Source organism: Notamacropus eugenii, chromosome 2 (assembly GCF_028372415.1).
Source record: "Notamacropus eugenii isolate mMacEug1 chromosome 2, mMacEug1.pri_v2, whole genome shotgun sequence".
Taxonomy (NCBI): domain Eukaryota; kingdom Metazoa; phylum Chordata; class Mammalia; order Diprotodontia; family Macropodidae; genus Notamacropus; species Notamacropus eugenii.
The window spans coordinates 467564121-467580852 of NC_092873.1; the positions used below are offsets into that span (position 1 = coordinate 467564121).

At 38.8% G+C, this 16732-nt stretch overlaps 1 protein-coding gene across 3 annotated transcripts in view; it reads right to left on the reverse strand.

Annotated features, from left to right (window-relative positions):
* RASAL2 (RAS protein activator like 2) overlaps nt 1–16175 on the reverse strand; it is a 358420-nt gene extending 342245 nt beyond the window's left edge. For all 3 annotated transcript variants that reach the window (XM_072648552.1, XM_072648551.1, XM_072648550.1), the window contains exon 1: nt 15929–16175. In XM_072648552.1, coding sequence (XP_072504653.1) covers nt 15929–16130 — 202 coding nt within the window. In that variant the 5' untranslated portion in view covers nt 16131–16175. The remainder of the gene's footprint in view (nt 1–15928) is intronic.
* Nucleotides 16176–16732: the final 557 nt, after the last annotated feature.

A 16732-nucleotide genomic window follows, 5' to 3' on the forward strand; every position in this document is an offset into this window, starting at 1 on the left:
ATATGTCTATGGCTCTTTCTCCATACACATGCACGCACGCACACACACACATACATACAGACAAACATGCACACAAACACCACATACTTAGTTTATATTATACTTATATAGTTAAACTTAGTTATACACACACACACACACACACACACACACATACACACACACATAGGTTTTATTAATTATGGAGATGTTTTCCTCCAGTAGAATATAAACTATAGGTGGGCTGTTTCATTTTTGCCTTTATTTGTCCAGTGCCTAGCACATTACCTGGCACATAATAAACAATTATTAAATGCCAGTTGAACTGAATAGAGGAACAGCTATAGATCTTGGGGAGCTAGACTCATAAGAAAAAAACAAATATGAAATTAAACAGTTAAACCTAGCTTAGATTATTCAATTTCAATAACAATACAATAAAAATATAGGATGGTTTCTTAACGTGTCAATCAAATGGTTTTATATAATCTTGGAATTCTTCAAAACTTTTCAAAATCCATAATATATTACTATTAAAACAGAAATAGTCTTAGAAAGCCTTATTTAAGTTACAAATCAACAAAGACATTCATTCTTTGATTTTGAAAGTTTTTTGTTACATCTTCTCTTGGGTCTGTTAGCTGATACAACCTAACCATCAGTGTGACTATGAATACCTGCAACCCAGATACCAGAGAGACTGAGGCTGGTAGATCCCCTGAGCTCATGAGTTCTAAGCTGCAATGGGCTATGCCACTCAGTTGTCCACACTGTATTTGGTGTCAATATAGTGAGTCCCTAGAACAATGAGTCATCGTGTTGCTGAAAGAGAGCAAACCAGCCCAGGTAGGAAACAGAACAGGTCAAAGCTCTCGTACCAATCAGTACTAGAATGGGGCATGCATTTGCAAACTGGCAAGATGAGGAAATATACTCTTAAAAAAAAACTAGCCATTATCTACCTACCCATTTCAGATAAAAAAGAGCATACCTCAGTAATAAGGCTTTGAGTTTCCTCATTTATAATTTACTTGAGATCAATAAATGAACAAAAAAAATTACAATCAACCAAACAAACATATTAAAGTACAAATTCTAAGCATCACATAAAACCTGGTAGTTTCTATGATAAATGAGAGGAGATTTTGGAATAAATACAATATTCCAAAAGTCTTAAGGAGAAAGAACTATCTGAAGGATACTCAGAATGACATCCTACAAAGCTAAATATCACCCTAAAGGAGGAAAATGGGTCTTCAATGGAACAGAAAACTTTTAAGAATTTCTGATGAAAACAATCAGAGCTAAGGAGGAATTAAGAAATGCAAATACAAGAATCCAACAAAACCTACCAAGGTAAATTTATTCAAGCGTCTGGAAGGGCTCTATGACAGCATAGTTGTTGTTCAGTTGTTTTCAGTTGAGTTAGACTCTTCGTGAGCCCATTTAGGGTTTTCTCAGCAGAGATACTGGAGTGGTTTGCCACTTTCTTCTCCAGCTCATTTTAATGAATGAGGAAACTGAGGCAAACAGGGCTATGTGATTTTCCCAGAGTCACACAGCTAATAAGAGTCTGAGAACAGATTTGAAAACAGGAAGATGAGTCTTCCCAACTCTTTGTCCAGCACTGCACCACCTAACTGCCCTGGATAGCATTATACTAACATGCTAGGAGGAAGAGAATAAAAAGTATCCCTTCAGAATCTTCAGGTCCTGAAAGGGCCCTGAGGAAGTTAGATAAGAAAACAAACTGCAGTCCTGGGGGTAGATGGGTCCTGTTCTTGAGGTCTGAAGAGGGAAAGGAGAAGATAAGGTAAAAGGAAGAAGACATGGGTGTCAAAAGGACAGAGAAGGTGGAACTGGACATTTCTCTTAAATGGAGTCCATAAGACAAGTAGTCAAATATGGGGCAGGGCTGGGTAGGAGATGAATGTCACTCTGATCTGAAATAGACAGAGAGTTGCAGCATCATGTGCACTCACCAACAGTTTGACTTAGAAATACATCAAACTCAACAGAAAGGATGTGGTTGGGGTGGGAAAAGGTAAAACGGAGGATAATATATGAGAGGGAATCTTCACAAGTAAAAGGTCCTGAAATTAAAGGGTGGGGGGAGCAAAAAAATTGTGTGACAGTGTGACCATGCAAAAAGTATCTTAGACTGCCTCTCAGATAATTGTGAAATGGTCAAACAGATTATGACATATGAATGGGAATGGAATATTACTATACCATAAGAACTGATAAAAAATGATTTTAGAGAATCCTAGGGAATATGAACTTTTGCAAAGGCAAGTATGCAGAATAAGTGCAATTTATACTAGGACAGTAACTATAAAGGAAAAAAACTTTGAAAGACTTCAGAACTCTAACCAATGCTATGACTAACTGTACATATTTCCGGAGGACCTATAATGAAGCATGTCACCTACCTCCTGACAGAAATGTACACAAATTGAGGAAAGGAACATACATTTTTGAACACAGCCTCTCCATGGATTTGTTTTTACTTTACTTGGCTTATGAGTTGCAAGTTGTTTGGTTTTCTTAACCCTATTTTCTTTCCCGCATTTATAATTTGGGAGTAGAGGAAGGAATAGTGAGACTGATGCCCAAAAAAAAGGATCACTGAAGTGTTCTTTAAAATGCACAGAAAAGAACAGAAGAAAGTATATGAGCAGGAAAATGGCTTTACATGTTTTCAGAGTTACAAGTAGAATTTATTATAGCCTTATCTTTGTAAAACAGCAAGCATTTTAAGTCTATATTACAAAGATATCAAAAAAAGGGAAAAGGATCTATTTGTACAAAAATATTTATAGCAGCTCTTTTTGTGGTGGCTAAGAATTGGAAATTGAAGATTAAATGGAGAATGGCTGAACAAGCTATGGTATATGATTGTGATGGAATATTATTGTGCTATAAGAAGTGACAAGTTGGATGATTTCAGGAAAAAACATGGAAAAACTTGCATGAACTTATGCATAATGAAGTGAACAAAACCAGTAGAACATTGTACACGGTAACAGCAACATTGTACAAAGAAGAACTGTGAATGACTTAGCTATTCTCTGCAACACAACGATCTAAAACAAAGCCAAAGGACTAATGATGAAGCATACTATCCACCTCCAAAGAAAGAAGTGATAGTGTCTGAATACAAACTAAAGCATGCTGTTTTTCACTTTCTCTCTTTCTTTCTTTTTTTAATTAGCTATCTTCTTGTACAAAATGACTAATATGGAAATATTTTGCATGACTGCACATGTATAACCTATATCTGATTGCTTACTGTCTCAGGGAGTGGGAAGGGAAGGGAAGGAGGAATAAAATTTAGGAATCAAATCTTAAAAAAAAGTTAAAATTTGTTTTAACATGTAATTGGGGGGAAATTATATATATATTTAAAAGCAAGGATTTATGAAATGGAGATTCATGAACACATATAGAACCTTCTATAGAACTCATGGAGTATTTGAGTGTCTCAGTTCAGAATATTTTGTTTGTCAAAAACAAAAGGAAATGATCTGTCCTTTCTCCAACTTCACCCATTCGTAATGGATACACTCTCTTTCACACTATTATACTTATTATAGAAGTAAACGATAAAACACTACACCGTCACTATCATTACACAATGTTACATATTTGTGCACATACTATACAATCTACCACATTGGGGATGAGCTCCACAAATACAGTAACTATACTTTAATTATCTTGGCATCTTCTTTCGGCATCTAAAGGTTCTTTGTAGGTAGTAGATGCTTAATAAATGGTCACTGGATGATCAGGAGACAGAAGAGCAGAGTTCAAATTCTACGTATAACACTTACAGCCTGCGTGATCTTGGATAACCTGGGCCTCAGATTATAATGGGGTTATACAAAATGGCCTCTGAGGTTCCTGTTAAATCTCGATCTATGAATGAATGAATCTTCAGGGAAAACAGTCTGTGAGTACAACTCCAGAATGTTATTTTTTTTAAAGACTGTAAGGCAGGGAGAAATGATATTGTCAGAGTCTGCCCTAACAGGAGGGTATTACATTTTAGGGCAAAATAAGTTTGTGGAAAAATGAAGAGCTTTTCCCCCTTACCTAAGACAAAGGAATGATTACAGTTGAGTTTTTATATACAATCTAGTACTCCTAAGTTTAACTCATTTCTAAGTGTCTCTCCTGAAGAACTCCAAAAGTAGTAACTCCTTGGTAGGATTTAGAGCATACTCCAAATATTTACTAATTCTACTGCTGCTTCTATAAAACGAAACTGATTCTCTTTAGTGTTAAAGCAAGTGCACTCAGAATACGTCCACACTATCTCTATTCTAAAAAAATGTTGTTATTGTTAGAGTACAGTATGTGGTGTACCTTCACATCCCAGATCCTATACTGAGCTCAGCTCAAGAACAATCATGAATATTTCAGGCCCTCATCACCTCTTGCCTGAATATTAAACTTCCTCCCACTTAGTGTTCCAGCCCCAAGGTTCTCCCCCATCCAATCTGCTCTCCACATAATTGCCAAATCAATAAAGCACACATCTGATTCTGTTACTTCTCTACTCAATAAACTCCAGTGGCTCCCTATTAACTCTAGGCTCAAGCACAAACTCTATTGTGTGTTTTTTAAAGTCATCCACAAGCTGGTTCTCACCTCCCTTCCCAAGTCTATTGGACATTACTCCCTTTCACATACTCAACCATCCAGTCAAACTGACCTTCCTGCTATTTCTCAGACACATTCCTTCTCCCATCAGTCTTGTTATGCCTAAAATGCATTCCTCCCCTCCTCTGGCTCTTAGAATCCCTAGTTCCTTTCAAAGCTCAGTTTTAACACCACCTCCTACATGAGACCTTTCCTGATTTACACAACTGTCAGTTCCTCCAACACTCTCCCTCACCCCTCCAAAAAAGTTACCCAATATTTATTTTACATATACTTATAAAGTATAAAGCTTCCCCTACAGAATATAAGCTCCTTGAGGACAAGGATTATTTTTATCTCCGTTTCTTCAGTGCCTAGCATAGTGCTTGACACATAGTAGGCACTTAATAAATGCTACTAATTGACATGCATGACAGAAGCAGGTTGGCATACTGGATAAAATGCTGAGCTGGGTGGAGCGGGTAAGACCTGGTTTCAAATCTTGGTCAGACATTTATTAACTGTGTTCCTGGACAAGTTATTTAACCTCAAAGTGCCTCGGGCAATTCCGTGAGTCTCATTTATTAAAGCTCCAAATTAGTGGGTAAAGGAAGCTTGCCTGGGGAATGACTGAAGACACTATGGGACACGAATCTAAGAGGAAGTGTGGAAGAGTGGAAGAGAACTGACCTCAAAATCAGAAGGATCTGGTTTCAAATCCTACATCTAGTGGATACTGCAGGCATTTGTCCCCTTCACCTCTCAGTGCCTCAGGCACCTCTTTTAGAATTTAAATTACAGAAGTATGCTCATTGGTTTTGCTACCAAGGAATTCTAAAGAGTTCTCTATCCTAATGAAATTACCTATCTAATAAAATGTGTATATGTTACTGTACGGAAGAAATTCTGACATGAGAAGCATGGCATTACAGAGAGTAGGAAGAGGTTTCAGAGGCCATCCAATACAATCCCCTCATTTTACAGGAAGGTTAAGTGATTTGTAGCTAGTCAGTATGTGTCAGAGGCAGGACTAAAATCCAGGTCTTCAAATTCCAGAGCTAGTGACTCTCACTATACTTTGCTAGAATTCAGAGAAACATGGAAAGATCCAGATGAACTGATGCAAAGGGAGATTTGAAAGGCCAAAAGAATATACACAATGACAACAAACACTGTAAGCTAAAAAAATAATGAAAAAGAAGTCAAATCTTGAGTAAAAAACTAATGATGGTCTCAGAATAGATAATGAAACAGTATCTCCCTCCTAATAGTGGAGAGGTGGGGATCTACTGGGACAAACTATTATATACACTATTTGAATGCATTATCAAGTGTTTTTATTTAATTGTCTGCATTACTACAAGGAAGTAGAGGGTCCTCCCCACAAATGAATATAAAGAGAAAGTCACCAATAAAAACATTTTGCAAAGTAGGTTTAGATATAGAAACAGGTTCAAAGAGATTAAATCATTTATCTGCCTGAAGTTGCATAGGTGATAAAAAGCTGTGTCATTATTAGAACCTACTTCTAGAGCTCTTTTCTTGGGGGAAAAAATGTGGAAGGAACATTAGACTTGCTGGAGGTCCCAATAATGTATATTTTTTAAAAGCTTACTTCTCTCTTAATATTCATTTGTAGAGAACCAAAAAAATGGAGAGGGAGGAAAGTTGAACAGTTTGAAAACTACTATTGAGACTTATTTAAAGACCTTCCCTGAAATGTATAGCCAACCATTGGCTTCTAAGTGTTTTGCATAGTGCTTAAAACATACATATGCCTGTGGGTAGTTAGTTCAACTGATTAAAGCACAGTTATTGTGAATAGGCCAGTTATGCTTGTTCTGTGCCCCTAAATCTCAGTCAGCAATTGAGAGAATGTATATCATTAAGTAAAAGAAGAACTCAACAATAAGAATAAATTTATCATCTTTAATGAAAGAATAATTAAATGTCTATACCCTACTGATGATGGGACTATATAAAAAAGACAGCACTATTATAATTAAAATACTATGAAGTTTGATGTGTGCTAAATCATTCAATAAAAGTACCTCCTGAAATGTATCTGAAAGCATTCCAAAATGGCATGTTGCACCACAGTAGGAAGGTTTAATTGAATGAGTCATACAGAAATGGAGGGAGGAAAATGCTATTAGGTCATATCCAAAGGTCTAAGTATTACACATAAAATGCTCAAATTTACTTCAATGACAGTTTCAAATCCCAAGAGACTTTTAGTGGACAAAGAAATTGGGTTTAAAAAAAAGATATACTCAGGCATGTCTTCCACCTCTTGAAGGTCATTGCAGGGTTATTCTCATCACTGTACTTTCTGGGTGTTTTGTCCACTTTTGTTTTGAGTATCCTAGGTAACAGTGCTTCAGTCATTTCCCTTAAAGACTGTGAATCGAACAATCTGGCATTTCTCACTGTCATCAAGTTTTCCTGACCTTCAGTTTTAGTGGTCCATTTCTCTAAGGGAAAGCAGTGGCTCTTTGTGAGAAGGGGAGGGAGGGGGTTAATCAGCAGGCTGCAGTATTTGAGGTTGAGTTTCCAACCCTACTAGGCTACTGACTTCACCCTTGATCTTGGGAAGACACAATCCTTACTATGTTTCTTCAGTGTTTAAGAGAAATAACCAACATGTTAATTTTTAAGAAAGGTCAAGTGATATTTTTGTCATGCTTTAAAACTTCTTTCAACATTTCATTCTACTATCCTGATTTCATCTGTAAAATGGGACCAATATTTGCATTACCTACCTCAAAGGATTACTGTAAAGCACCTTGTAAACTTTTGGGTTTGGAGACAGAATTTGTTTGGATCCTGGTTTTGATGATGACTATGTCACCTTGAGTAAATTATTTCTCATTGTTTCCTTAGACAGAAAATCAGAAGGCTAAATCAGATAATTTCTCAGATCCTCTATATCTCTGAATCCTATGAGCTTAAAATACCAAAGAAATGTGAGTTATTCCTTTTGCCATTGTAAAAAATCTTTCCTTGTTTCCACCTTTTGCAAACAGTATTTGGAAAACATCATGTCTGTGAATGCAATATAGCATGAAGCATTCAGAAGCACAGAATAACAGAAAAGCAGAGTTTAAAGAAACCTTAATGATTTACTCCAACTTCCTCATTACATCTGAAACTATGGCTCAGGGTCATGAAATGATTTTCTCAAGGTCGCATCTCTAAGTCTAGCAGTCATGTCTCCTGATTCCCAGTCTTTACAAGATAACAAGCAGTCTCTCCTAAATACCTTAAATAATTTATTTCAGTTCTCTCTCTTCAATTCAGCTCTTCCAGATATTTAAATTGTATGCTCAAAATTTCTTCCTTATCTGATCAATAATAATGTATCCTATAATGAGGAGAATATTCATGAGGGCATTTTTAGAGTTATTATAACCTGAATGCTACTTCAACCTACATAGGCCTTTAATAAGATTACTAAAAGGCAATTGGAACAAGGGATGATGGCCCATGCCTGTGATCCCTGCTGCCAGGAAGGCTGAGGGTGGATCACTTGAGTTTGGGAGTTCTGAAATGCAGCTATGCTAAAAAGTACATCAAGTATCCAAACAAAGCCTGGCACTAATACAGTGAGAACCCAGAAGTAGAGAGGGCCACAAAGCTGCCAGAGAAGAATATAAGTAACCTAGGTTAGGAAAAATAGAGTAGGTTAAAGCTTCTACACCAATCAGTATTAGGGCCTGTGAGTGCCCTCTGCACTTCCAGCTTGAGAGAGATATAGAAACAGAGGGAAGAGAAGAGAGGAAGAGTTCGGAGGAAAGAGAGGAGAAAGATAAGAAGGGAAAGTGGTTAAGGAGAGAGAAAGGCAACTGGGAAACACTTAGATCAAACTTAATAAATACTAAAAACTACTTACAAAAGGAAGAAATTGCTATCACCATCTCAGAAACCATATTCCAAGGACCAAAGAGGACAGACAAATACTAATATGTAGGAAGGTAGAATTCTCAATCTCCTGTCATCTGAAATGAAAACTGGAAAGTGGTTCACTTACTTTTCCTCTTGAAGGCAAATTATTACTGAGATACGGAGTATGACTGACTTCTATATCATATCCTAACAACTGAAGCCTTGTATGTGATCTCAAAGGTTCAATTTCTATTTCCTTTTCTTAGCATATACTAACACTGTTCTGTGCTGCATAAGACAATTCTCTTTTCACCTCCCATTTGTATCAGAAATCCATGCAGCTTGGTGGCTGCCTTCTCCCTGGGAAGTTTTATCTATTGGCACTGTGAAATACTTAGGGATAGCTTGGAAAGAAAGGTGTTTTTACAAAACACCAGAAAGTAATTATTTCTCTGCCAAGTCAGAGTGAAGTAATTTCAGGAGTGCCCTCAGCACACTTCCAGCTTCTCCTGTTCAGCAAGACCAAACACCTCTCTAGTTACCCACAGTTTAAAAAATTATTTCAGTAGAAAGACACATGGGAACAGGCAGCTGAATATTTTGTAGGTTAACTCAGCCGCTTATTATTAATTGAATGCTTTCACCTACTTAAAAAAATGATCAAATCATTACACACTACTAGAGAGAGCAACTGTCACATAAACTGTTCTCTTATTTCTAATGCTACCCAATTTATTTCTAATAAGTAACTCATTTCTAATGCTACAAAACATAAGACTGAGCAAGACCACTGACTTGCCACCTTTGCCACGACTTTCCTGTTAATTTTCTTTATAAAGCCTACTCTCCATCACAAAATCATATTTTTCCTCTCTCCCAAGCACTATTTTCATAAAAAAATTTCTTTCCATATAGCAGAGCCTCAACTGTACATCATACAAAAAGAAAAAAAAAAGAAAATCTAAGTCCTTTGTTTAATTCTCTAAAAATATGAAAAGAAATCCTTTTACTCAATCTATCCTGTAAATCAATCTGTCCAATAAATATGGGGCAACTAGTTTTTAGTAATGGTCATAGAATTTAGAGTTGGAAGATATCTCAGAAATTATCACATTCAGCTCTTCAGTTTTGTTTTGTTTTTTTAAAACAGAAAGGTCCAAGGGGTTGAAATGACTTACCCAAGATTGTGCAGCTGGTAAAAAGCAAAATTCAATACTTCTAAAAGAAAATTCATTTGTTCTTTTCCACATGGAACACATTCCTCAAGGGAACTGATATTGATCATGACCATAACGTGTGTGTGTGTATGTGTGTGTAAACACTCATCCAGCAAATTTCTAGTTTTATTTACTTAAAAAAAGTTGTCTGAATTATTATAACAAGCAGAAAAGAAGCTATTTTTAAAATCCATCATATATGGATTAATGTAATTCAATTCAACAAATATTTAGGTACCATATGCAAAGCATTATTCTAGGAATGGAGGAATAAATATGAATAATATCTAAAGGAAGTATAATCTAAGAATACACATTTGCCGAATACATGCCAATGATATATTCAAGTTGAATTTCTTTTAAATTCCTCAAAAGCAAAAGTGGGGAGCATTTGAAGCCCACTTTATTTAAAATGAAGCATTTATTCAGACAGCCTACAAGGTTCTCTCTTACACAATAAGAAACTTAATACCTGTCGAATTAAAGAGAAAATAAAGTAAATTTAACAGAAAAATTAGTTTAAGAAAAAGAAGCATCCAGCTCCAATGACTAAACATAGAATTCTAGATAAAGACACTAATAATCAAACTTTTCATTTGAAAGAATTCCATTAATAAGAAACTAGTTTGGGTGCTGTTTTTAGGCAGGGAGGAAGAAAAAAGAAGGGGACAGAAGCATTACCTGAAACAGAACAATTTAACTATTTTAAGTACTAGGGTGTGCAAATACACCCTGAATGATCTTTTTCCAACAGAATTTCACACATCAATGCACTACTGAAAAGTATTATCAAGTACAGATTTTAAGATATAATATAAAAATGATTTATATGTCAAATAAAAATATTCAAATTCAAATGTTTAGAACACAATATAAAAGTACAGTACATTGATCATGACCAATACAGGAGGTAAAGCAATCCAAGGTTGATGTTAAATCCTAAATCACAATTAGGTTTCTTTCCAGACTTGTGTGGATAACAACCTTTAAAATTAAATCTGACTCTCCTCCATTCTTTTGATTTAATTCATGAAACAATGACAATATTTCATAATAGACAATATCTTTGTCTTACCAAAACAGGCAAATCATGCGAAAAAAAAATCTTGCCAAATTCTCATCACACTTGAAGAACTCACTACAATGTTGCTACTCATTTTTTCTGCCATTTGCTGAAAAAGTAGCTAATCAAAAGTTTCCAAGTATTTTCCCCACCAATCATTAATAAATCAAGACTATGAATACACAGCAATCAACTTTATTCCCCCAAAATGATTGTGCCCCCTTCTCCTTAGCTAACACACATATATCATTCCTAGTTCTCATTGATTCGCTTTTCCCTCTAATCATCCAAGAACCAAAGACCACATGTGTATGTTCATCTGTAGAGACATATTTTACTCAAACAGCTGTTGCATCAGGACAACACACAGTGCTGGTTACTGGTACTTTAAATTTCTGCTGCACAAGATCTTTCTCTTGCCACCCATTCCTGGTAAAGTAGTCAAATCTCAATGTTCTCACATGTTTACAAGAAAGTACAGACACTGAGGCTAACTTTGCCCTCCTGCTTCCTTTAGCTAGGCAGCTGAGTTTTTTTTTTTCTGCTACTGACTTTGCTTCCAGGCTATAAATATCTGAAAAAAATGCTGTCCATTTGATGCTCTTGGATTCTGCATCCATATTTAGCTATTTGTGGCATGCTTCAGTTTAAGCTACTTTACTACCCACGAGTTCAGTCAGGTTGAAATCCAAATGATCAAGGGACAGATGGACCAGGATCACTGTTCACATCAACCGAATGAATAACAATCTCTGGAGTTGAAGAAGGAGTAACACTAAGTGTTCTTCTCATCTGTGTCTCAAAAAAATGTTCATTTGTTTCTTAAATACATATCTGTCTTTTAAAAATCCATGAACATATGTACCAAAAAAAAAAAAGGTAATCCAAACTTTGGCAGTAAACAAAACCAAGACAAATTTACTATAAACAAACAGTCAAACTTATCCATGGTAATTAGAAAACAGAACACTATCTTTCTACACCGAGAAGCTATACCACAACCAAGATTCTGCTTTGTGATTTGTCATGACATTCTCTCTCTTAAAGAGTAGGCATATCCATCTTTAAGCTCTGATCAGTCTATAAACAACAGAAGCATGTTTCATTAATAAACTAATATCACACAAAAGAAGTACATTCCAGAGGATGTGAGCCACACCAACAAAAGGCATTTGGTACAACGTCTTAATGTGTGCCCAGGGTGTGTTGTCAAGAGGTCCGGATTTTGTGGCTCTGCCACATCTAGTTGTGTGGCCTCAGGTACAATCGTTTCACCTCTATGACCCTTAGTTTTCTCATCTGTAAAATGAGAGTCAGTAATTGGGACTATATAAGGGCTTATAAAGTCCCTTTCAGAGTTGATAATACTATGAGTGTAACCCTATCTTAAAAACCACAGAAATATTTTAAATTGGGACTCAAAAGAGCACTAGGTAAGACTCCCCTCTTTCAGCTTTCTTGGCTCCCCCAAATTTATCTTAAACTACCTTCTCCACAAAACCTTCCCTCATTACTCTAGCCAAAAAGGATCTCTTCTCACTTCTATTACAAATAGGAGTTATAAATATGTTATAAACATATATATATATATAATAAGAATTCCATTATCTTGATTGTAATTGTCTTATGCATTTAGCTTGCTCTATTTTATATCATTACATTAAACAGGCTTTTATTAAATATCTACCATCATAGTAATTTGAATACATGCCTTATCTCTCCTACTAGTCTGACAGTTAACAGCCTTGCCAGTAGGACAAGGATGTTAATTTGACTTACTTATCTTTGTTTCTTCTCTTATACTTAAACCAAAATATCTTATACATTAGAGATGCTTTAAAAAGTTTGTCAAGTAAGTGGATGATTTTATGGCCTACTCTAAACTTTCCTCTTTTAAAATTCAGTTTTAATCAATCAATCATTTAATAATTTATTTAATCAATCAAGGAAATCCCTCCTTCAGATAGATAAAACAGAAACACATTAAAGGAACAGATTATAGCTGGCCCCAAAATTAAGACTAGTGTGTATAAGACTAAATTATAAGTAGAGTAACAGAACAAACTAATTTTAGGATTACTAAGAACCTCAGAGATCATCTAATCCAGAGGTGGGGTAGCCAACCAGATGTGGCTCTCTAAGGCCTCAAATACAGCCCTTTGACTAAATCCAAACTTCACAGAACAAATCTCCTTAATAAAAGGATCTGTTTTGGAAAACTTGGACTCAGTCAAAAGGTCATGCCCAAGGACCTAGAAAGCCACATGTGACCTGGAGACTGCAGGTGCCACATCCCTGAAATCAACCACCTGATTTTGATGAAGAAATTTAGGCCCAGATAAATGAAAAGACTTACAGAGACAGAGAGTAAATGACAGGGTCAAGGACTGGACCCAAGTCTATTCTGACTCCAACTCCAAACCCACTCTCCACAAAACTTGCCCAAAGTCACAAAGTTTAATGACAGAAACAAGACTAGATAGAGCTGAAGAAGAAGACTCTTCTCTTCTGTGAACATTATTCTCAATTCTTGGATTTCCTGGTCTTATTTGTAAAAATTAAAACAAGATTACACTTTTAGAAAAATCTCTTTGACCTCAGTAAAAGGGAGAGACACTTAGATGTTCCCAGACAAACAAGAATTGGAGATCCAAAAATAAAACCATCAAATCAATCATTCATTAAGAACTTACTATGAGCTGGGAACTTTGGATACAAAGACAACAAAATAGGCAGCCTCCAGAGTGGAGAAGTACAGGAAAGATGGAAATTTTATTTTCTACTCTATTAGTTAAATCAAAACTTTCTGAAAGGCACATAAATACTATTTGGAGAAATATACAAAAAAGATACTAGAAACAAATAAATACCATAAGATAGTGTTCAAGAAAAACTCAAAAGCCCTCATTAGTAGAGTAAGGTCTCACTCACTATTTGAAAAAAAAAAAAATGATGGGAAACCTGGAAAGCTATCTGGCAGAAAACAGGTACAGACCAACCTTTCACACAGCATGTGTCAAGATAAACTCCAAATGGATATATGACTTACATATAGGAGGAAGGAAGAAATTACCTTCCTTATATGTAGATAGGATATGATCAAGCTACGGATAAAAAAAAAAATATAGAAGCTGTCATAAATCCAAATATAGCTTCTGGAATTCAGATTAAGCCACAAAAGTAAAGGATGATGTGTTTGGGAATAGAAACCATACAAAACAAATTTCTTTAGTTTGTAATGTAGAAATAAATCACAATGGATTGATAATTCTATAACATAAAACGAATGAATCAAATAGTATTTTAAAAATATTTTAATGCACAAACTCTAACCTTGGGTATATTTTTTTTTACAAGACCTATATTTCATCTGTTTAAGCAGCTCTAGATGAGGAATTTCCTCTATTAATAAAGATGACACTTTCTCAGCAATTTAAGTGTTTTAAAGAGTTATCTGGGGCACTGGAAAATTAAATGATTAATCCAGGGTCTCCGAGTCAGTAGGGGTCAAAGGAGAGATCTGAACACAGAGGCCAGTTCTTTATCCACTAAGACACCAAGATGATTTTCTTGGAAGCCCTGGCATCCTTGGAAATATGTTAAGAAGATATGCAGATTTATTTCAGAAGTTACATACCAGGGAACAGTTAATAAGTCTTGCAAATCAATCAGAATTTTGATACTGTATGTGACCCTAAAGCAAATAACTGTTAAAAACAAGATGCAGGGGTAGAGGAGATGAGATGCAGAGCTAAGAAACAAGTATAACACCATTAATCAACTCACTGTTACCCCTGTTCAGTCTCATCAATCTCAGCAAGAAATGAGTGCCTGAGAAGGATTAGCAACAGGATAGAAATTCAGGCAGTGGGATTTCTAATCTCATTTATTTCTATCTCAGGTGGGACTTTAAGTAACTCTTATTGTGTGCTCCAATTCTTCCAGGGAGAATCTATAATATTAAGTAAAAGATGCAAATCACTTTGGATGATACCAAGCGGTACATAAATGGATGCTTAAGATCCATCGAAGTATCTAGAGAAGTATAGACTTGGAACCAAATGAAAGCCAGTAAAGAATATTCAAAAGTCCAATTACTCTTCCAAGAGTTATGCTGCACCCTGCAGGGGGGGATGAAGGAAAAGGCAGCCTATACTTGACTTCTGTTTGACTATCACAAAAGGCTTAAATGCTCAGGACTACAGGATAACAGGGTTTAATATGTTTAATCCCATGGGTACTTTATACATGGATACCTTATTTATACCTTTTGTGCCAAAGAGAGCTCAGTGATTAACATCTAGCCATTTCAATATTCTGGAAAACGACAGTCCATTTTAAAAAGCAGCAGCTCTTCCTGACTGCCAGTCTATAAGTCCTTGGGCTATGGATTTTCAGAAGCAGCACAGCTTTAATGATTCTTTATAAAAACTCAACTTTTAATTAGAAAGGGTGACTGACAATTCGGCAGCAACGCTAAAAGGGCAAGTTTAACGTCTTCACCGAATCGCCATAGAAATGATGACCCAGCTACTAAGCAATGGGAACCCACACAACGGCTCCGTTTGAAATCTAGTCCTGGCGGTCCGGCACATCCACAGTCCTGGGCTGAACGGCTGGCCTGGCAGAGGGAGGCTGGAGGCGGGGTTCACGGGGCAGTTATCAGGCAGCTTCTGGGCCAACAGAACTCAGTCTGTTTGATTTAAGCTCCTCTCCTTAACCTCCTCCTTTCCTAAATCTTGTCCCTCACACTGCGGTAGGCTCCGCAAGTGAGTGACTTAGGGGATGGCATGGAAAGGGAAGGGGGACCCAGGTCTCTGCCTTCCCAGCTCTGCCCTCCAGCCCGGCCGTGCTGCTGGGTCTTTCCCACCACGCCCCCAGCAGGGGGCTGACAAGCCCCCAAAGGTGGCAGCACCTCCAAGCCTCAGGAGAGTCTGGAGCAACTTTTCCCCAAGCGTACCCCCAGCGGGCGATGGGGACAGACGGGGCATGGAGAGCTCATTCACACAGACGCGGGCTGGGGGAGCCGGAGCCTGATCGGGACTGCACCCGGGGCTGGGGGGACAAGGCTAACCCCAGGGGGGCGCGGGGTGGGGGGAGGCGGGAGGGGGGGGAAGCCAAGCCCAGCGCCCCTTACCGTACACCCGGACCCAGCTCTGCTGCTGGCACACGGACTCCAGCAGGATCCGATCCAGCATGCCCCCGGCCACAGCGCTGCTCAGGGGGACGCCCGCGTCCAGCTCGTCGGGGGGCAGGGGCGAGTCCGAGTCCAGCCCCGAGTACACGTCCGGCCAGGACAGCGCGTCGGCGGCCCCGGCGGACGACGGAGAGAGCTCCATGGCGCGCCCGCGGCCGCGCTCACCTGCGGGCGGCCGGCCGGGCGGGGCTCAGGTGCGCCGCGGGGCGGGGCGCGGGGGGCGCGGGGCGCGGGGCGCGGGGGTGCGGGGCGCCGGCTCCGGCTGCGGCTCGGCCCCTCCGCGGAGCAGGTTCCGCCGCCGCTGCCTCGCGGGGCTCGGGGTCCCTCCTCCCCGCGGCCCCAGCTCTCCGGCGCGCCCTCGCCTTGGCTCCCAAGCCTTCGCCCGCTCTCCCGGCCGCCGCCTCCCAGCCCGGGCCGGCTCTCAGGCCGGGGCGCCTCCTCCGGGCTCCGCCGAGGATCCTCCGGGGTCGGCAGCGGCGGGCGGCATCCCAGGGTGATAGACCCGAGCAATGGAGGGCCGAGCACCCGGCCTCCTGGGCAGGCGGGGAGAGCCGGGAGAGGGAGGCCGGCGAGGGAGAGGCGGGGAGGGGCGGCCGCCCGGAGGCAGGAAGGCAGGAGCAATCGGAGGCGGAGTGGTTCACCTGAGCGCCCCGCCCCCTTTCCAGCCTCCGGCTCCTTTCCTCCCTCCCTCCCCTTTCCCTTCCCGGAGCTGCTTCTGTGCACCCTGTGGTTCTGGTCCCAGCG